Raw genomic sequence first — 22,883 nt, 5'->3', positions numbered from 1 at the left:
ACACAGCGGTTGGCTCGTGTTCTGCGCTCGAAGGATGCGAGACGTGCAAGCTGGACGTGCATCGCAAAGACGCTCCTAATTGGCGCTTTTAAGTCGGCCGTATTACGCGTGTTTTTCACAGCGAGTTGACGGGGCGTGTGACTCGACTCCACTCCTGGGATAAGTGGCGTTTTTTGTCCAAATGGATCAGTGGTATGACGATGCAACCTGAAGCAAGCAGGCAAAAATGCCGCACGTTTGTCGGTGTCATGATGCTATTGCTGCGATGGTCTCCACCAGACTCGCAAGCGGGTGAGCGCGTCTCACTTATCTGAAAGACTAGTTGGTGCACCAAGGATCACCGGTTTAAGCATCTGAGAAGTTCAAGCGACAGACGCAGTGCCTTTCTCGTCAATACGTTGTGCACCCGTACATCCATCGCAACTCATAAAACTCTTTCATGACAGTCTGGTAACAGAATTTTGGTAAGCGGTCAATTTTCGCTTGTTGCTGTAGTTGTGCCAGTTGTATCTACTAGACTGCTGCTTCATGCACGTCTCTTGTTTTCCGTTTGGGATGTGGCACTGTGCGGTAATCATGAGAGACTGTGGAAGAAGTCGTTACGAAGGTGCGCTGCAGCGACTGCTCGCACTGATGTTCCTAATTCAGTTGACTAGACACGCGCCAGATCGATGCATGCGTCTAGGTACAATCACAATGAAAACGCAGTAAAATTACTTTCTAACAATACCTGCAGCACAACGTAATTACCATAAGCGACTGTTTTAGTGGGGCGATGAACCGGAATCAATTTTTTTTTTTATACCGGCAACTGACTGCGTTGTATAGGAGATGCAGCTAGTAGTGCAACCGGCACTGTTTAATAAGTCCCTACCACAAACAAAGTTTGTGAGTAGGGGATCTTCGAACGACGGCATGCCTTATTGCAGCTATGTACCAAGCAGACATTAGGTGCTACCAACCACACCGTATCTTCGTGTGTTAGTGCTTTTTTGACGTAAACAGCAGCTTTAAAAGTTCCGAGTGAATTGAGTTTTGGTCGCGCACTTCTTGCTACGTTTCGAATAGAAATCAATCTAGAAAGCCAACCACCGTCAACGCGATCCCTAGCTCCTGTTGTGCGTGGTTTATTTTGTGACGCGTTAAACAGAATCGCCAGACAACATCTGCACAAACTCTCAGAGCTATAATAAGGGGACTTTCTAAGTCTGACGGGAAGTCTGACATTGCACCTAGCTGGTATTGATGGGAACTTCAAGTGTTTTTCCAGAATTTGACATGGCTTTCTTGAGAAAGCAAAAACTGTGCACAGATTTATTTCTTTAATTATTATTGCTCTCTCCAGTTCAGCTGTGTTGCATGCTAGTCGCACAACGTTTCTTTATAGCAGCGGAACGTTTTACGCTGGCGACTATACTTTGTTCTGTCGTGTATAAATTTTGAATGCACGAATAATTCTCTACACTTTTGATTATGCGTGTCGCCAGATCCGGATGGCTTTTGGGCAGTGACACTCCACCATGGGTGGTGATTTTGGATATATTAGAGAAAAGCTCATCTTATTTGTAATTTTCGGAAAAACAATATCGTGTTAGAAATTTGAGTGTGAACGAGGCTAATGATTGTCCATAACCGCAAATTTTGAGGCGGCAGTATTGAGTTAATACAGGTGTAACTGCTGACGTTTGTTCGTAGACAGAAGGTCTACGTTTAGAGAAATCCCCGTAGCGCACACGTGCACTTTCTGTATGAAGCGCGATACCGGCAATGCGCGTGCACACTGTGTATATTTGGCCCGATTGTACGCATCGCTGGAAATTTTATAGCATTTAAGCCTAGAAAACTCAAACGCCATTCCACGTCGATGGAAACTGTAACAATTTGTTCGCCTTTATTTCTGGCCAAGGAGAGCGTATAGGCACGAAGAAACGAGTGAAGCGATAGTTTAGTTAAGGTAAATAGAACGATAATGATTCAGTTATTAATTGGTTTGGCGAATCATCGACGACGGGGGGAAATTCCCTCCAGTATATCAAAAATATTAGTACGTGCTCTACTAAATTGGCTTTTCAGCGCTTATACCAAAGTGTTTAGCAATCAAATTGAGCATGTCATATCAAAAATGATACGTTCGGCTTTGTGGGGTTACAAGGTTATTTGAGTTGTAAATAATGAGTATACTAATTGATTAGTAATTGTTTGATGAGCTACCCACTAGTGAAACTTCTCCCTGGCGTATGAAAAACGCTACTGCGGGATCGCCGTTAGGTTTCCTCGCGCTTATCAAAACATTGGCGTATCGAACTCAGCACTCGCCGCGGTGGTTCAACTGGCTGTGCATGACGCTGTGCTGCTGAACACGAACGAGGTCATATATATATATATATATATATATATATATATATATATATATATATATATATATATATATATATATATATATATATATATATATATATATATATATATATATATATATATATATATATTCCGGGCTTTTACGTGCCAAAACCACGATCTCAGTATGAAGCACGCAATGGGAGACTAACTAATTTTGACCACCTTAGAGTCCTTCATCGTGTACCCCATTCACGGTGCACTTGAGGTTTTTCTTTTTCGCTTTTTTATCTTTCAATACACCTCCATTGGAACGCGGCCGCCATCGAGCCCGCTACCTCGAGCTCCGCACAGCGCCACTGGCCTATACCACGGCGGGTCATTTTTCTTCCTGTTCTCATTCGCTTCTTTTGTTATAGATTATGCTGTCAAGCACACCCGGCTCTTCTCATTTCTTACATAATGATGGTCTCGAATCCGGCTACATTGATGCCATCAGGTAGCATCTGCAGGTTCATTGACCAGTTGCCTTCACACAGAAATATCACGCACTCGTGACGCCTTCGAAGCGTCGAAGGCGTCAAAGAAAAGCCGTCGAAGGACCCGCGTTGAGGGAGAGGGTTGACACAGTCACTCCCGCACATTTGTTCACTGAACGCACAGAAAGGAGGGGAGCTTCGTAGACGGGGACTGTCACGCTTGACTCAAGCTGGCGCGTCTCGGTCTGTCAAACGACCGTGGCGGTTACCGGAGTCCGTGAGGAAACTCCATAGAACACCCTTTTCCAGGAGTTTCTTGCTCCCATTGGTCCATGACGGCGACAGTGAACCAACAAACAACACTCGATCCGCCATACGTGTCTCGCCTTGCTGGCGCGGCAACTTTGTCCGAGGGGGACGCATTGTTAGCTTTACGAAGCGATTCGTCGCAGGAGAGGCTAGAATGTCGCTACCCCGCTGGCCGATCGTAACATGGCTCAGAAGCTTTGACGTTGCGCTGCGAAGCACGAGGTTGCGAGTTCAAATCACGGCGGCGGCGGTCGCATTTCGCTGGGGACGGGATAAAAAAAAAAAAAAAACGCTTGTGTGCCGTGAAACCGATGCACAACCAAAAATCTCTAGGTGGTCCAAATAAATCCTGACTCCTCCAATACGACGCGCCTCATTATCAGATTGTGGTCCTGACACGCAAAACCCCAACATTTATGTTAATCCTGTTGGACTCACTCGGACTCGAACTAACCAACATCATATTCAGTCGGGCTCCCTCAAACTCACAGTTTTATTCGGCCTCGGACTCAGTCGGGCTCGCTTCAACTAACGGGATGACAGACTCACCGGACTCAATCACCGGACGTTTGCACAGGACGTGGCATATAGGGATTGGCGGTGATATACGTAGTGTGCGCATTCCTTAGTGTATTTCTTTTACAGCAAAGTTGTCTATGGTTAGGATCTGGAAAAAACGTGACCCCTCCCCCCCTACCCCCGAGATGTAGACAAAAACAATCATGTGGGCCGATCATGGAGATGGTGGTGCAGAAAGCATCCAAGCTCAATGGCATATACCCATGTGGGCTCGATGCGTGTCGAAACGTGAGTGAAAAAAGTAAACAAAAGGAAATTAAATGTTCAAAAAAATTAAAAAAGAAAGACGAAACAAACAACGGAGGCATGATGTTGACAAATACAATGCGCCGGAGCGGTGAACGCTGTTGCCCAAACGTTAAAATATTACGATGCGTGTCCAACCGTCAGTGCATATGTGTAAGGTAAAAAACAAATTGAAATAAATAAAATAGAAATACGAAAATACGAAACAAACAACGAAGTTATGTGTTTGTACCTTTATTCAACCAATATAGCATAACCACCAAATCGAACTTAATATAGCTATTGAGCAATACAGCTTCGCTGGTCTTCCATCTTCGCGTAGTGGAAGGGCTCTAAATTTTTCCTTCACGTTTCTTGGACAAGGAAGCGCAGTCAGCCTGTTTGTTCTCTGTGCATGAGCTTGTGCAGACATGCTCCAGTTCATTTTCCAAGATGTCACCAACATTTCGAAAGATAAAAAGAAATAAAATAAAGAGCTTGCGATGAACGTGTGTGCGCACCGTGGTCAACACGGTGGCTATGGCCGAGCACCTCATGTGTCCACGCTACTGATTTATCTCGCAGAGAGGCGTCTCGATGGCAGGTGATTGCAGTGATGCGGGCAGGCTGTATAAAAATATCCGTGTAACGAACACAAGCCCCGAGATAACTTGTCGCATGTGTTATCACTGAACGCCGAGGCACACCGTATCAACGGCGAACACAACGATTAAGGGCATGCAAGAAGGAAGAGGTCTTGAGATAGTGATGGCTCAGATAACGGACAGACGGTACAGTGGTAGACATCGAGTCTCTGCTAAAGGAGGCGAGATTTTCCCTTTTACTCCCCTCGCTCTTTACCTTTGGCTATTATGAGCAGTTGCCGTGGGGGTATATTCTGAAGGATGGGCAAAAGCGAGATACAGATAACTTGCATCGGCCGCGTTTCCGCACCGCAGATGCAGGCGTCACGCTGTTCTACAGTCATAACTGCGTCATAGCTGTCTCATTGTAGTCGTAAGCTGTGCTCAGAAATTGTCACGTACTCGGCACTTTGTATACCGCTGATTTCGCATTTCGTGATCCAATTTTTTCTTAAGAAAATATTTCTTGGCATGTATCTCTGTCTAGTGAAACTTTACTGTATAAGCGTTGTGTAACTTCTTTTTTTCACTGGTCTGAGTAAAACTCATGACTGACAAACATGTTGAACAGCATCCGCCACCATGCTGAAGGTAAATTTATTTGCCTCATTTCACTTTTATTAATTTTACCTGTCACTTCAGTGAACCCATTATCGAGGTTCCAGGATTTCTTTAAGTACAAGCGTTACTGTGTGTGCGTGTGTGCTTAAAGATCTTTGTCTCCTCTTACTCCTTCCCCAGTGCAGGGCAGTAAACTGGATATCTATCTTCCGGTTAACCTACCTTCCCTTCTCATCTCTTTTATCTCTTTCTCTCTATACAAACGCATCATGCCTTCAAAATTAAAATTAGAGTAGTTTTATGTTAAAGAAGCTTTGCGAGCTATGTGAATGCGGGCTGCTTTTATATATATTTTATGCTCCATGGTTGACATTACGTACACTAGAAATTCCACTCATGAAAGACGAAAGTAATATTCACTAGTTAACTTCGTAAACAACATTTTCGGAGGTATATTGCGACGCACAGTCGAAGCCATATAGTACACAAAACATCCCCGTTTGCGAGCAATCTCATGCACCACTGTCGAGAAATACGCCTTGAGTATATGCAGCCAAATGGACTGGTTATTAAGTTAGCAATTTTTTGCATGAAATAATAAAGCGCAGCAAGCTTTGGACGGTACAGTGAGACAAATAAGGGACAGTCGCACTTATACAAGACAATGTCACTGTCCCGTCTAAGGCTTGCGCTTATTGTTTCACGCAAGAATGAACCAACCAGCCCAGCAACATCTTCTATTAACAATTATTACGACTGCATTTTTCACAGGCCCGACAAGTGATATAGCTATTCTACTGCAGCTAGAACATGTTTAAATTTTTGGCAGTGAGAAGCAAAATGCTAGTTGTCTTTGTAAGCGCCACTTATATTAGGCGATTACGTATGCATAGATGTCGAGGTGGTCGAAGAAGCTAGTCTTCTTGCAACCGGAGTGACGCCAGTGGGGGAATCCGTGGTCCAGACACGGCCGGACTGGACTCCGAGCGTCCAAGCGGACGTGCGCGGAGTGCAGTCCGGCCGTGGTCTAGGATTCCTGTCGCCTTAGCCCGCCATACCAGGAGGCAGTGATCCTGTAATGACGAGCTGACCATCACGGCATCCCTTACCACTGTCCACGTGTGGAGTTGAGGATGGGGGGACAAGGTGTATAGGTGTGCGGCAGCATTCCCAGGTGACTGTGATATTGGGACGCGCATATGGGTAACATTGGGGGCAAACCGGTATGTAAGCGTAGAGTGCGAAGCGGTGCATGACAGCGTGATAGAGGCTGAGGCGGGGGGAAGGTGTCGATCCGCAAGTTGTCTCCAGGGCAACTGCCCCTTCCTGGGTGAGTGACTTGTGTGGCGAAAATGACGGCAAGTGCTTCAATGGTGGCTGCTTCTCCGGTTTCTGTGATCGTCGTTTGACCGGTGGCCGCCAAGGCGAGTTCGCAACACCCAGCAGGCGTTGCGTCTACTTCAGCGGCGCGTTGTGCGTGCACCAGTGTTCCCTCGTTCTCTCAACAGTGATGCATACTGATTTTTTTTTCTCGGAATAACGCTAGGCGTTCCCTCAATCACGGCCGCGCTAGAACGTGGGTACTGTTCTAGCGTTTCAGCGCAACCATGCCTCAATCTAGCGGCAAATACAGACGAGGACACTGCCTGTAATTGCACACGCAATAAAGTGCCCTTTATTGCAGCAGCATATATGGTGAGCAGAGCCTCATGTATACGCTTCCAGTTTCCGTAAATATCTCTTCTCGACAAGGTATAGACATTACTAACATCGCCAAGTCCAGCTTGAGAAATTTGATTGTAGTCTATACTGTGAAATCGCTTTAGTCAGTCGAATATAAGCATTTTCGTTCACTCTTCGTTGGATATAAATGAGGCATGCCTGAGTGCATGTATCCATTTCGCCGTTTGCCTTGTGCAGGCGGCGTGAATCTCCGTCAAGTGGAGTAACTTACTTTTGGCTCGTGCCTTCCACCATTCCTTACTGAAATACATTAAAACACCGCAGTTTCTTCGGCAACTACCCTCCTCAAGGCATTAGCCAGAGGTGTATCGTCCTCGTTTCCATGGCCAGTGGCGTAGCTGCAATTTTTGTTTCTTTCGGGGGGGAAGGGGGGGCGTAAAGGGGTGTTGCGGATTCCCCTTTGGCTCGAGCGAGGAGCGGGAGGAAGTGGGGCGGGGGGCTTGGAAGGCCGCATGCTCACACAAAAATTTCGGGGGAATAAGGGAGGATGCGGGTACGTCCCGGTGTGCCACCTCCTGGCCACGCCCCACTTGTAGTATCGGACCGCCCGAGACGTACCGAGGCGTGCTCCCCATTACTGGCTAAGCTCCCACACAAGCAGCGGACTTTTTTATGAATCCGGACTGCCGTCTCCAGCAACCCGAGATTAGTAGGTGCGCAAAGCCCGCGCCGCACTATAGATGCAATCTCCTTAAAAACAAGACCCAACTTGGAGAACTATTATTATAATCGGCCTCGGGAATGAAGGCCATTTCCGTCATTATGCCATAAGTCGCCGATGGCATAAAAGTTGCCCATAAAGCCAAAAGCGAGCGTACTTTACCTTTGTATTATTTTTGTGTGTTCTATTTCCTCTTCTACTTTATAAAGAGAGCTTAAAACAAAACAAATACATGAGAAATCAGGTAGGCTGTAGCAGGGACGTAGCCGCAGTGGCACACGTGAAACGCCTTGTGCATGCTCCAGACGATGCGTGGGCGCCAACATGCAGAAATGGCGTAACCAAAACACACAAATTACGCTTATTTACGCACTAGAACGCTTACAACTTATATTACCGTAGCGGGGTCGTGCTAATTTTGCAGTCGTGCTCACTGCCTATACTTAAGAGTGCCCGCTTTGTTTTGCAAAGGATTGTTTGGGCACTCGGAAAAAGAAATGAGCAGCCCCCCCCCCCCCCCCCCGCCTTTTTGTGTGTGTGTGTGTGTGCGTGTGTGTGCTCGCACCCGACTGCACTGCACTGCACCGCTCCGCCTCACTCGTACATAGATGACCGATACTCCTGCGCTTGCGCTCCCTATGGTGACGAACACGGTCCGGCGTTGTCAAAGGGGTTGCATATCCTCTTTGTTCTGCTGCCCGATTATCTTCAAGTCATTTATGGACCATACGTGTCGAAAGCGGGGGGGGGGGGGGGGGCTCCATAACCGAGCAAGCGCGAACTTTCTGTGAAAATAAGTGGACACTTGTAGGTTTTATTAACTTCTGAACAGCGCTACTGTCTTGAGCTTGGTGGATCACACCTGCTATGCATGACGAGTAACCTCTGGTCAAACGAGACCACTCCTGCGGAGTTATCTGTGCACGCCGCCGCTGTGATACCAAAGTAAGGCACGCGTGCGTGTGAGAGGCACAGTTCCAAAGATACAAGCCATAGTGCTATAACCTGTTTTCGTTACATGGCGTTTTAGCAAGCGGCCCTATTACCCTCTGACCGATCTTAAAGACGTTTCAGGTCAACAGGTACAGGGCGAATAGTCCACGCAAACGAGACTCCGAATCAACGCGCCTTGTGCGTCCCCATTTAACGAGTACCGTTTCTCTTACGAAGCACGGTGCCTCGGTGTTTTCTAAGCTAGACGTTTCGTGCCAGGAGATCGACCTTTGAAGTGCAAGAACAGTACTTACCTTTAAGACTTCCAGGCTTTGTATTCCGTTTTCTTTTTTTTTTCGTTTAGGAGAAAGGTTTGCGTAGCAAATATTAACGCCTCGCATTCTCGACACGTGCGACCAAGAAGTTGCTTGGGAGATCGAGGACGAGGTTTAGATCCTCGACCACTCTACACCGCATTGAGAAGACAAATCGCGACGAAGGAGTGACAGTTTAATTTCTAATATATAGGGCAAAACGCTGACAAACATGGGCGAACATTTCATGAGTCATCTGTGAGCTTATATGATGTTTTCTCATTCACTGCGCGGTTCAAGTAACTGAACACACACGCTCGGTATGCAAACCACGTTCACTCGTCACTCCAAGAAATGCCAGTCATAAAAAAAAACAAAGAAAACAGTGAATCTTTCCGACGTGACGAAACACGTAATGAGCAGCGCAAAAATGTGGGAAAGCTGTTGCGCAGAAAGCAATGTAAATAATGTAGACGAAACAAGTGTATGTTTTTTTTAAGTATGTGGTCGCTCACTGTAGAAAAATAGTATGTACAATTACACAGCTGCAATATAATGGTGCGCTAAAAGTTCGAACACAGGATGGTCCACCGGAGCTCTAAGAACGCTACAGACCGTGTCCGCGCTCTGCTGACAGTACCGATATCATATTTGAAGTATACAACTGCACTTTTTTTTTTGACCGCGAGAGAAAAGAGACAGTATAAGAACATACCATTTCTAATGCACTCCACGGACATTTTTAGCAGGCACTGGTACAGACGCAGTACATGTCAGTGAAAAACCGCAACCTCACGAGAGGCAGTACATTTGAAAGTTTAGCATAGCATAGACCTTAGCACACGCACTAATGTAACAGTACTGGAATAGGTATTCGAGAAAATCAGTGCTCGTACCGATACTACATTGCGACAGCGTCTACCATAACACCAGTTCTTGTATTGAATGACCCTTAACCTTAAAAGAGAAAAAGTGCAAAAACATCATCTTGGCAATTACTCACTTCCGACACGTCTATAGGTAGACGAAGGCATAACACAGTCTGTCATTGGAGTGAAGGTTCTGCCGCTGCCTCAGAGATCGGGCGGCGAACGCCCCACGCACCATCTAATCTAAGCTTACGGCTGCGCGAACTTTGTTGAAATCATGAGCCTCAAAAGATATCGCTACTAGCTGCCGCTCGCGCTCTGCGCCTTCCGACATACATTCGCGCAAGTGCGCCTCCGCTAAGTTAACCCAACTTAACCACTTTTATGCCAGCCTGACCTACTAAACCGAACACACCCCAACCTAACCTCACCGTATCCAATAACCTAGCATATTTCAACCAAAGCCAACCTATTCCAACCTATATGAGCGTCCTTCTAAATCCCCGCACAAGTTTGTTCACCTCTAGTAACAAGTTGCGCCCGCAGTCTGTAGTCGCACTTAACATCAACCAAATCAACACCAATGTCGGTGTGGCAATGCAGAACCTCTAAAATAAGTTGTACAGAGGTCGGGACCCTCGCACGAAACGTGCGAGCAATTTGCCGGACCGCACTGGCGACACCTGGTGCAAAACTGGCCTAATGTGAGAATGCGCTGATATACATGTACGAGATACGCTGTCTCCTCTCGCCCATATACAGTTTCCTACAATTACTAGAGGAAACTTGTGCTTCCTGTCAGTCCCTGCGTGGGAGAAGCCCACTGCGCGCTGACATGCGTCCTGCAGGACATTTTAATAAAGTTTATCCAATCTGACGCTCCGATCGTCCAGCCACCACGGGAATGATGGCTAGCGCATGGATTTGTCTGATCTTCATGCTCGGGGCTTCGTATACGTTACTGTGGCTTTGTTTATGACGCTTTATCTGGACCTAAATTGGCCTAAATTCTCAAAGCAATTTATACTTTCTTAATGCAGAACGTCGAGAGCAGAGCATTTCGCAAGTACAGCCGCGCATGCTCCTCGCATTCGGTTGGTTTTACACCACGTGTTATCGCCAGGTGTCGCCGGCGCAGTTCGGCGCCCACGGCTCGCGCGTTCCCGACAAGTCGCTCGACCTCCGCACGCTGCGCGACCGCGGTTACGCTTCGAGGTGCAAAAAATGAAAAAAAAAAAACCGCTTGTGTGTGCCGTGCATTGGGTGCACGTTAAACCACCTCAGCTGGTCAAAACAAATCCGGAGTTCCCCACTATATAGCGTGCCTCGAAACAAGTTCACTGTTTCGGCACGAAAAACCACAAGATTTTATTAACTCTAATGTCCCCCAATAGATTCGCGGATTCCAGGAACCTTACAGAAATACCATCGCAATAATTATTCGCTGCCGACACATTTGCACCGGCAAATGAACGGAGCGCGGTCGGTCGCGGCAACAAGAATTCCGCGCGCTCTGGATTAGAGCACAGCGTCACAAAATCTCACCATCAGCGCCGGTGCTTTCGTCTACGCTTTCATTTAGTCGAGGGCTACGCTAGCAAATCCATTTTGTGCTAGCACAATGTACCGAGAAGCTGCTCTGAAGTGTTGGCGACGTAAGGTGGCGCTGTGACACTATCACGGCCGCATAACGCCGTTTTTTCACACAAATCCATCGTGACAATTGCGAAGCAGCGTGTAGTCTATGTCCAGTGGTTCTGATTGTACGAGTTGTATAGGCTATACAGCTCGACGACCACTGAGCTCGAGGGTTACAGAAAGAAAACTGGACATAGAGAGGTCAAGGAGAGATCGCCCCTGTTCGCAGTTATACTGCGAGCTGCAACAGTTAACAATAAGTCTTTAACAATAAACATATTACAAAAACCAGCGCATTACAATTCCTAACAACCCAATAGCATTGCACAACAGCACCAAGAAGGTCTGTTCAACTGAGATAATACGGTCCGTAATACGTGAAGTGTCGCAGCAAACAGTGAAAAAAAAGAAAAGTCTTGCTATGAAGATCACAGCTTGGTCCAGAGGAGTCGCACGCAAGACAGCCACTGTCAATACAGAGCGATGAGAATCGTTCGGTCCTCCGACGAAAATGCGCGCGTGCACAAAGGAATGAACGGTATTGGCACTACTACAGCTACGCGGAAGGCAATGGTTACAAGTTCGTGCTCGCGCGGTCTTTGGACAAGTTTGATATGCTGACTTCCGGTTGGTCCCGGATGCTGAGATCGCCGAAGCCGTCGACTGTGACCATGGACTGTAAGGCACAGAAAGCGATGCAGACAAATAAATCAGCCTTTATCGCAATGAGAAAAAGAAAAGGAAGTTAGAAGTCAACACAACGGCCGCATCCCCGATCGATCACGTTCAGAGACAAATTTTTCAGTTCGTGCTGACTTGCCTTAACCAGAGGAAGTGGATGCGAGGAGTGGAACTTGCTGCGGCATTCTGGCACATAGAGTGTCAGCTTTGCGATATACGCGGCGTGTAAGGCCCACCCCAAGTAATTTGCATTCTTAGAAGTGCATAAGACTGTAAATCTGTTTACATGACTCCCACCCATATACTCTTTTTGGGTGTAAGGGTGCCAGTTAAAGACCGATTTACACTCTTATTCATTTTCGCGGGTGTAAGTTATTTGGCTGTGCGCGCATCTTATACCGTTGACGTATTGCGTAACAATACGTCAGCGCCCGGACCGCCCGCTTCGATTGGAATTAGGTTTTGCTACTTGTTCTCCATCGTGACAGCAACAAAAAAATCGTAGGCTACCCCAATCTCTGACTTAGGTGCCTCTTAGTGGCACTCGAACCTCCGCGTTGGTGTTCTTTAGGCGCGCAAGATAGGCGTCGGAAGCGATCCAATGACGAATTGCCCGTGGCTACAGTGACGCGCCCCGCAGGACTTTGAACTTCGCACGAAAGTGATCGATCGAGGGTACGGCCTCAGAGTTTAAGTGCACCAGTTGCGAAATTTCCCTTCAGCACTTAGGTTTCAAAACATCAGCGGAACGCTGATATGAATGCTAAAAACTTGTGAGGTCAGCAGGCAGCATACATTTCTTCACTTTCTTTCTTTTTCCCCCACAGCCCCCTTGCACTTCTGAGCACCACAGGGAAGCGAAAAATACGTCACGTCATGCCAGTATTTCCCACAGCACAGAGTGTATCGGCTAACAGCTTCCAAGCAAAAAAAAAAGAACAGAAAACAAATAAACTGCGAAACTATGTGAATGCAACCGACGTAAATTGCCCATTGTTCTCTCAAGCAACTCGGGCTGTCTTTCACAATAAGGCTAATCTTTTAATCAGCAAATATTAATTAGCTGACTTTCCAACTATCGACTCTGACGCAAAAGCATTCAGTGCGAATAAAAAAAAAAACATCACAACATCTTGCTTCCGTGAAGATACCTGCCCAGGGTTTCATTTTGAGGAGCCCCTCATCAGGCCTGGGCATTTCATTTTTCATTTCATTTTTATTCCTTAAAGACCCCGTAACGGGGTATTACATAAGGGGGGTCATTGCAGACAGACAGTCATTGCGGACAGACAAGTGGACAGCAAAGATCACGCCGTGACGATCGTGTCTGCAAAGTATATTCATCAATGTACGCCGCGGACAGAGCTGACAGACCAAACCAAGGCCAAAAATTCTCTTCTTGAAGAAGTCCTGTACTGTGCTCGCCAACAGAGATGACGTCACGGAAGAGACTGTCAAAATCTGTGGCGTCGCGTGCGTCGGGTGCAGGAATTTCGAGGTATATAGCGTCTGCGCTTGTCTTTTAATTTGTACTAATCTCCTGGCTTACGGCAAGCCGCTGCCCACGATAAAACTGACCTAGCTATTCGCAGTTTCATAAGTGTAATTTAGCAATCTAGCTTAATCTTTTACGTGTGCCTTTGAAAAACAAAGAAAGAAAAACGGCAGCTGCTGAGAATGCTAATCCCTCCGACTAGAGCGTCGATCGACCATGGCGCCCTCCCTGTGCCTTCAGAACAGGTGCAAAACGGACACACTGATTGGCAAAACATCACGCACACTGTCGCGCAAGAGGCACACAGACGGCGACAGAAAAGTATGCCAAACGCCTTCAGTCATCAGTCAACGTACCTTTCCGGCCTCTTTGTCATCGGGCGCGGTAAAGCGTCTGGCAACGCATCGGGTGAAAAGCTCCGGGTCGTGGAGTCGTCCCTCGTTCATTCCTGCGTGAAAGAGGAGGGAGAAAGTGTGAGAGCGCGGCTCAACCAACAAGGCGAAGCCCTTTGTCACCGCCACTGAGGCATCACGGTTCACCCATCTCTCGGTGTACCAATACTCAACCCTCTAGTACTTCTGCGTGGAGCGACATTAACGCTAACTTTGGAAGGTTCTTACTCTCCAGCGTAATACGCAATTTGTTCACTGCGCCTCTTTCACGCTCACTACGGAAACTTGTATGCATGAATGTCAATAGCACAAGTTCAGCAACCGCTGTCTCAGTTCTCGCGTAATGAACAACATCTCAGAAATTTTTGGGTGTCGCGAGTACGCAGTATGGGAGTTATGTGCGAATTCCGTGACCATGTACCACGCATGCAGGCACGCACGCACGCACAAACGCACGCGCAAAATAAAGGCCGATAGGTTATCGTTTGGAAGCGTGGCGGCTGAACGTCCACCATGCGTGGAGCAGCACCTGTAAAGAGGCTGACGACGATACTCGTGAAGACGGTCACGACGAATCCCAGCACGGGCACCAACAGATGCGACAGCCGGTACAGCAACTCGATACCCCTGGAGAAGAAAAAAAAAAGAAAAAAATAAGAGAGAAACAATGGTTCTGAATCGGAAGTGCCCTCAAAGGGGTAAAGCAAGTTTGCTTTAATAAGAGCGACGTACACAACTTCTAAGCTCCGTGCATAGCGAAAAACAAGCACGGAGAGCGATACATTTAGTTACTCGTGCACGTGAGCGCATTCAGCCTTTAAGAGTGGACTATTCCTAAATCCGTAAGTACAGATTCATTAAAGTATATAGAGCCTTTATTTCGCAATATTTCATAACCTACAGAAGCTCTCTCTCTTTTTTTTTTTTACTTGACGCGCTCAAAAGGTAGCACAGATATATAATCTCCCGTCCCGACATTCAGCTCTGAAGACGAGGGCGAAGTGAAGGCACATAAAGGGCGCAGCGCGTCCGTCTTTTTTACGCAACATTCGCTTCGGCCTCGTCCTTGGCGCCGTTCCTGCCATAATGTGAATCGCCAACTAGCCGACGCTGCCGCTTTAATCGCTTCACCACATGTATATATTATCGTAGGAAGTTCCTTACGTCTCCCACACTATCATAGGCTATGAAACGGGGCGCGGCTCTCCTACCGTATTTGTCTTTTTTTTTTCTGTAGCCAGGATCACGAGCACGCGGGAACGCGTCCGTTAAAAGCACGAACTGCTTTATTTGTTTCATGTGCGGTCTTCTTGGTCATCTGTGCATGTTCTCCGCCAACGTCTTTCCTAATGTTGCATTCTACTACAAAGCAGCACATTTGTCGAAATGACGACGACAACGAAGCTCGCATTTAGCTCGTACTATCGTCGTCGTAAAATGGGGCCGGCCAGTTTAGTCGATACGCAGTGCCATAAAAACAACCTCATCAGCGACTCATGAGACGCGAGTCTCGAACTTTCCTACTTCTTGCTCTTGTTTCACCTCGCCGCATGCACTGGCGGTCGTCCTGTAATCATTACGCTCACGCTAGCTATCTTCGATATTCGCACACACACAACGCAAAGCTATACGTACGGCGCCGGTGTGTTATACTTGATGCGGTTAAGAAAATGGACCTCTTCGATGCGGTTAAGAAAACGGACCTCTTATGAAGATACTACAGTCAAGATAACAAGGTGCTTTATATTTCGGCCACGCATCATTAGAGGTGACGGGCGTCGTAAAGCGTGTGATAGGGCACAGATTAACAGACTAATCGGCAAAATTTAAGTAATGTTTACAATTAATGGCAGAGAATCAACCGCGATAGTCGCGTCAGCGCTCAGGGTACGTGCGCTATACATTAGAATGTTGAGATTATAGCGCTGGTTTTGAGGAGCTAGCCCCAAGATGTGCGACGATATATGCGCTGCAGCTGCATATGGGACTGGTACGCATCAAGATTTCTGTAAGTGAAAATTTAGCGCTAAATACAAACTCATTTCGCTGTGCATTGCCTCAAATCCAACAGCAAAGGTTCAACGTGTTCGCGTAATACGTTTTACCAGCTGCTACGTCCTGTTTCGGTGGTCCCATTAGCGTCTTGCGCTTTACAGTGATAGATGTTATGGGTTCGCTGCCCTAGTTCACTACCCCACCCTAAACATTCGAACTACTGACCTACAGACTGCCAGTCGAAGACTCTATCAGTCACTCCGCCGATCCTTTAGTAAAGACTAGTTCGCCTGTGCCTGGCCTCTAGAGCATTCGTTAAAATCACTGGCTGATGCCACGCTCTGCAGCTTATTTGTCAACATGTTCCGAGGTGAAACAATTCATTGGAGCCGGCTGCAACAAGCAAAACCGCGGGATAGGAAAGCGGGGCAAGAGTCGTGTCTCTCCGCTTCGCCAGCTGCATGGGGAGCGCCACCCACATAAATGAAGACGATTCGGACTAGAGTGATCCCTGACTAAAGTTTTCTTCTTCACGAAAGGAGACTTCTCGCGTGCATCAGCGATTGTTTACTGCAACCAACACCGCATAAAACTGTGCAAGCCTTACTGCGCTTAATATTGTGCGAATTATCGCGCCACGGCTTCACGTTGGCAGGGAAACTGCAAATTCTTCCCCCCTTCTGTTTCATTTACGATGCATTTCGTTACAAAAAATGATAGAAATCATTATTTTTTTTTCCTTTCAGCACAATGTTTTCCTTTCAGTACAAAAGTTCCGTAGATTTAGGGCGTGTGAAACAGCAGTGAACACTATCTTATTGGGTCTCGAAGGCCCCGTATCGAGAGGCTCACTTTGGGCTATCCACGGCAATCTCGTCCATGGCATCTACTCCGCCAAACAAGTCGTGCGCCGTGGCGTTATCGTATCGCACGCAGCCAGAGGTCGACGTGGGCAGGTCCTCGTTCAAGGGCACGCTGGACAGCGAACCCACGACCACCCACAAGCAGATCACCTGGCCGAGCAGCAGGCCACACAGGGCGCCCTGGTGTGAACGATGACGGAAAGAAAAACAAAAAGGGAAAAATGAGGGAGATAGAGATTGAGTTGAGCATCAAAAGAAAAAAAGAAGTACCGCCCACAAGCTGTTCTCCATCCAAAACTTGTCGTAATAAATTGCAGGTTACAAGATAGAAGATAACATAGTATAAAGAAGAAAAGACAGAGTATCTGCATCACGTCGCAGGCGCCGTTTTTTATTGTTAGATTCGCGGCCACCACAACTCTGTTGGAGACAAAGCGGATCCCCATACAACGAACAGCTTTCGACCGTGTTAGCAGTACAATACGGCAGCTTCAATGACCTCAATGCAGGCTACCTATATATGGTCCTATCTATGCGCAGTATTGAAGTAGATAAGTGTTCAACGAAAGCCTGTCATCTTCTGCGCGTACACACGTACGTAAATTGACGTGAAGAAGTAAGCCGTAACTGACCCGAAACGCCAGTACCTTAACCAATTCTCTCTTCTTCCGCCACCCCCATTCTCCACCACCATTATTGTACATCACCCGGAAAGTCCAATGCGTAGTTAAACATTACGTAATAATAAGCCGCTGCATTAGATCCGTAGTTGCATTCTGTAAATACACAAAGCCGCTCCATAAGGAAGGGGAGCGACAATAGAGGCACCAAGCGCACGCAGTCCATTAACTATTTCTTTCGCTGCGTGTACGCACCAGGCTATACAGCCGCATCACGGGTGCGGAAGAACACGGTCATGCGACGCGCAGAGCGTCGATGTGCGCTATGTTCCTCTCCTAAAGGAAACGCACGACTCATCGCAAAGTCAATATAACTGGAGTCTTAGAAGGAAATGACAGCGCGTTAAGACTGCACGAACAGCACGCGCTGTTACGCGGGCGCTTTAATGGACGTCGTCGCAGTACGGATAAGAAGGAGATCTCACTCACTCTCTCACTTTCTCTCTCTCTCTCTCTCACACACACACACACACACACACACACACACACACACCAAAACAAAAAAAAAGGAACGAAAGATATAGACAGCATGGCTATTACAATTATGACCTGAAGAGCTAAGCTCACATTCGCGCAACTTCTCTTGCGTAAGGCACAAGCACACTGGCGAATCGCAGAAGTCACCTGACCAATTTGGTTAAGTCACTCCACGACTGGAGTCGCAAAACTGCTGAATCAATGAGCCGCGAAGAAGGACGCGGCTTACGACGATGCTTATTTTACGTGTGAGGGGGGGGGGGGGTAATAGAATCAATACATTATCATCTTGATCCTGATTTTTCATCCAAGCAGAGTAATCGAACGTACTCTGACACTCGAAGTGACTTTCTGGTAAACTGCATTCAAGCGTGATTGCTCCTGCGTACGGCGTCAGGATTTCACGCCTATATCGAGGGACGGTCTGCAAACGCACCATATGCAATGCCGTGCAAGATTGCTGCCCGAAAAGTAAGTGGCCCTGCGAACATGCACGCTTTCTTTGCCCGTGGTTAGGCTTAAGAATGGCACGACACAAAATACACGGAGATTTTCAGATTTCCAGAATAAATGAGTTGAAACTGGCACTCGTCCAGTCCTTTATGTCCGTGTATCTTGTGTTGCGCCATTCTTAAGCTTGGACCATCTACCAACTAGGCCAGCACAGAGTTTTAATTATCTATGGTTAGCGTCTGACATATGTAACAACGGCGACCGAAAGGGAAAAAGAAAGAACAGCAGAGGCCATATTAGCAAGGCTTTTATTTAGTAACTGCTTTGTGCCATTGGCTGGCTGCCTTGGCCAATTTTATGTTCAGCATCAGGGTTGGTTGAAATGTTTTCTTACGAACAATTCTAGCGCAAGAGCGTTTTTTGAATAGAGACCTAGAATCTCGTAAGCATAAGCATTTTTTTAAAACCACAAATACAAGTACAACATTTCTTCGACTTGAACTGTAATCGACGACTGAATTGGCTGTTTCCTTTCACAATGGACCACAGAACAGCGAAGATGACACGAACAAATAAAGCTTAGCACAACAAGCGCTGACTCATCATGGTGCCGAATTTAGATAGCGTGACTGAAACAAGGTAAGCTAAGAAAAACACGCACCGCTCGACAATGCTTCTCCTGCCTGATCGCTATGAAGGAGGTCATGTTCGAAAGCTAATAGCAATATATCTCGCTGCGCGGTTCTTCTCTTGTTCAATTCGTGAAAGCTTTCGTTCTTCTAATGCGCGCTAATCAATGAATGCACATCTGCCCCACACGCGTTCGCGCCTATTCAAACAAACGAAAAGCCCTCCAAGTTTTCTCTGAACCCTTGCACACTTGCTGTCAGGCTAACGGTTCACGGCTCTGATACGTGTCTCACGGTCAACGCACAAAACGAGCCAAGCTTGTGCGGCCGAGCACGCATTTGCATCGATTGCGAAGTCCAACTTGCAGTTTGTAGGCATTCAGCCAAGTCCAGAATGGCAGTACGAAAACACCCTTGAGAAGCTTTTTGAATGGTTCCTGTTTGGACGGGTATAACAGCTACATCGGGAGAACAACCACAATCCGCAAGCAGAAAGAATGGCTTTCGATCGCACTTACTTTGCCATTGCAGGAAGGCAGCAGCATGCCCAGCACGAAGACTCCCAGGAGCGGTCCCGACAGGGCTCCGGACATAGCGAAGGCCGCCTGGACAAGATGACAAGTGGCAAGCGTTTTTCGTTATCACGGTAGGCTATTATAAAATCCGGCTGCTATGGTCGGGACCATCGAATTGGTTCTCGCCCCCCTAGGGTTGTGGTTCGATCACCATACTCGGCGTATATACGGTCGTCTTTGCATTCCGGCACCGTAGAGATGCGGTCTCCGCGACCGGGTATCGCACTCGCGACCTCGTCATGCTCAGCAGCCGGAAAGCAACAACCACCGAGGCGGATTGAGAATGTAGTAAAAAACAAATGAACATACGGTAAAAGCGCAGAGTAATTATTAGCTGAGTTTATGGCTGCTAATCGTGTGTTTATGTCCACGCAGCCTCAAACCAGTGAACTTGAAACACCTGTATGAATTAGCGAGAGGACAAAACACTTCCTTTTTTTTTTCTTTTTTTTAAAGTTCGAACGTCCTGCGACTTCGTACGTTAGCGTTATCGAACTTAATTTGCTTCGACAAGATCCCCTTATACAGCTATGAATAGTATATATTACTTTTCGATGTCTACTATTCGGCAGCTTTAGGAGCTACAAAATGACTCGCTCAGCATAAAGAAACAAATATGCAGTGTCGATTGTTCCTTCCCTTGAAACGCCACCGTGTCTTATCGACCTATGTAAGACTAAACCGCGATTTACTTACAGCGCCGAACATCGCGCAGCAAACTGAAAGCGGTATTCCAGTATCATCGTGGATACATCAGGAGTCACCACTACCGTAGCGGCCGAGCGATGACACCGGCTGACTTCTACCTAATAACGTTAGTGCAAAATAGCGCTATGGCAGAATGAAATGAAGGGAGGTTTGCCGCAGGGAAATCGCCCTGTAGCGCCTACCTTGAGTATAGAGCCAATGCTTCCAGCCAGGAAGGCCATACCGATTGTGAGAATCCCGTACGCAGAAGCTGAGCCACAAAGAAGAAGAAAGACAATAATACGAAGTGAGCGCAATATTTGCTGAAAGCGGGCAAACGACATGCACTACTATGTATGATCGCCCCAGCTGCTATTAAAGAAAAGCTCTAAGCCCAATTCTTAAACTGTTTAAAAGTCTATGAGCTCAAGCTTGAACCGGAGATTTTCCTACGATTGTCATAGCAGACAAGAAAATAAAATTACGAGTTTCTTAAATTGACCCGAGAATTAAAGTGGGCAAGAGTTGCGGAGGTTCCGTCAGGTAAGAAAGCTGAGGTGAGGAGACGTTATTTTTACCAGCTCTCCTTCATTTCGAACTGGGGGGGGGGGGGGGGGGAGGGGGCGTGGATCTGACAAGCGAACAAGCCCAAGGGTGCCGCTTGCGACAACTGTCCTCAAGTGCTTACCCCTACCTCTCCAGCTATTCCCGTACCTAAATTCCCTAAACCCCCACATAGAGTAGCGCCAGCGTCAACTCATTCATTCATTCATTCATTCATTCATTCATAAAGGAGGTACACGTGTCGCTTACCGACGCCCCTGGTGATAATGGCCGCCTTCTTCTCGCTGACATGCGACCACTTTCTTATGAAGTCTTCCCACGTGACTGCCGCAAGCGAATTGAAGCCCGATGACAGCGTACTGAAATGAACCGAGCAAGAGCGTAAAGAAGAGAGCATGAACCCAGCAGAGCCGTAAAAATCTGCGGTTCATATTATAGATAGTCGAAAAGAGCGCTTCGTTTAATTCGACTGCTAACAGCTGCAGCTCACGGCTCATCTCGTCTTCCAGGGCGTTGGACAAGGGCAAGTTCTGGTCAGGTCAGCTTGGCGTGATCTTGCGACACCAGCAGATAGGCGTACTTGGTCAGTATAAGCGGCCTACAGTGTTGGCAGTGCGTTTTTTAAGAAATTATATTTTAAAAAAATCGAATGAACCATTTTTAAGATTTTGCGAGTTGGCTGCCTTCCATAGCACATCAGTAAAGCAGCAAAGCGTCATGCAAAGCACGCCAGCTACCACAAATTCTCGACCCGCGCTGTATTTTGAGCAGTGTACCGTCGCTGGCAGCCTTGAAGGCCGCGTGTGGTGGAGGCCCTCGGAAGGAAACATTAGTTGCAAACTTGTTCTTTAAGCGCTTACATTCACTGCTCTCGCTAGGCAGCGACAAATTGGACCGCAGCGGCCACGTTTCAACACGCTCCAGCTACTTAATCGATCGAGTTTCTCGTCTTCATAAAGCATTAATGCCAAGGAACGTAATAGAAGAAAGACCATGAGCAGTATAAAGACTTGTGTCGTGAAGGGCACTTTGCAGGCCGTAGTTTGCATTCTTTGGGGGCAGAGAAGCTTTGCAGTGCAGCCAACTTTAAATTTTGTAAACTGCTGCCTGGCTACGCTTACAGACAACGTTGCTAGGATAGCATATAAGGGGGACAGAACGCTAGACGACAACGTAAAGTTCGAAGTGATCGGGACTCCACCTTCAAATTCCCGAACCAGTATTACGTGACGTCACACACAGCGGCGGCGAATGGTCAAGGCTTGGCTCAGTAAACGCTATGAAGAACAAAACCTGGCAAATATCGCAATTTGTTTCTTGCAAAAGGCCCGCATCGGGCGAAAATACTGCGAAATTCATGACGTGAGGGAATGACGTCGTCACCGCACCAGTCTGTCGAACTTGTTAAGAGGACAATTACAGAAAACTGTTCAGTTCAGCTTGCTTGGATTAATCGTTAGGAATTCCAAACAGACAAATTTACCGAGCGCAGACTCTGTGAAGGCCATATAAAGTAGATAAAAGTGAAATACGGGTGGTGACGACGCCACATATATCTGCAAAGCTTGGCGAAGGCTCCTAGATCATGTGTAGATAATAAAGAGGTGATATATAGCACCCAAGCGAAACACAAAATAAGAAAACTCAATTTTGGCAACAGCTTCTGTAACCATCTATAAAACAAGGAGGACCCAAATGTGCGAACACACCGCAAAATCCGTAACATCGCGCTTACGCCATATTCGGCTAAAAAATGAAGGCAATAACTTAAAGAAAATGTGAGGTTTTACATGCGAAAATCACGGTTTGATTTTGAGGCACGCCGTAGGACTCCGGAATAATTTGGACCACCTGGGATTTTTTTCAGGTGCACCTAAATATTCGTCATAGATGGAAGACGCCCCCCTTCGATCACTACAAGGTTTTACGCCGGGCTAGGGGCGTTACCACTACGTACCTGAGAGCTCCGCTGAATACGCAAGCTACGAAGAGGCCGGGGAGGCCAGGCACTACACTGAGCGTCTTCATCACAAAGAACGGGATGAGCTGAAAGAGAAACGACAACGGTCAGATGTGCGCGTAAACATTTCACAGCGACAG

The 22,883-nt window shown here is 47.1% G+C and overlaps 1 protein-coding gene and 1 long non-coding RNA gene across 3 annotated transcripts in view; one reads left to right on the top strand and one right to left on the bottom strand.

Annotated features, from left to right (window-relative positions):
* Nucleotides 1–302: 302 nt before the first annotated feature.
* LOC139059300 (uncharacterized) lies at nucleotides 303–22,783 on the top strand. Its single transcript, XR_011514053.1, has 3 exons — nucleotides 303–464; nucleotides 19,489–19,603; nucleotides 22,651–22,783. It is a non-coding gene; the product is annotated as an uncharacterized lncRNA (long non-coding RNA).
* Nucleotides 8,961–22,883, bottom strand: part of LOC139059294 (sodium-coupled monocarboxylate transporter 1-like) — a 93,288-nt gene continuing 79,365 nt past the window's right edge. For both annotated transcript variants that reach the window (XM_070537495.1, XM_070537496.1), the window contains exons 9-16: nucleotides 22,741–22,829; nucleotides 21,033–21,142; nucleotides 20,423–20,490; nucleotides 19,476–19,562; nucleotides 16,708–16,898; nucleotides 14,390–14,487; nucleotides 13,825–13,916; nucleotides 8,961–11,968 (exon numbers count right to left, since the gene is read on the bottom strand). In XM_070537495.1, the coding sequence (XP_070393596.1) occupies nucleotides 11,867–11,968; nucleotides 13,825–13,916; nucleotides 14,390–14,487; nucleotides 16,708–16,898; nucleotides 19,476–19,562; nucleotides 20,423–20,490; nucleotides 21,033–21,142; nucleotides 22,741–22,829 (837 nt within the window). In that variant the 3' untranslated portion in view covers nucleotides 8,961–11,866. The remainder of the gene's footprint in view (nucleotides 11,969–13,824; nucleotides 13,917–14,389; nucleotides 14,488–16,707; nucleotides 16,899–19,475; nucleotides 19,563–20,422; nucleotides 20,491–21,032; nucleotides 21,143–22,740; nucleotides 22,830–22,883) is intronic.

The sequence above is a fragment of the Dermacentor albipictus genome, chromosome 4, assembly GCF_038994185.2.
Source record: "Dermacentor albipictus isolate Rhodes 1998 colony chromosome 4, USDA_Dalb.pri_finalv2, whole genome shotgun sequence".
Classification (NCBI taxonomy): domain Eukaryota; kingdom Metazoa; phylum Arthropoda; class Arachnida; order Ixodida; family Ixodidae; genus Dermacentor; species Dermacentor albipictus.
The sequence above is the reverse complement of the archived record's forward strand: the minus strand, read 5'-3'. Positions and strand labels throughout refer to the sequence as shown.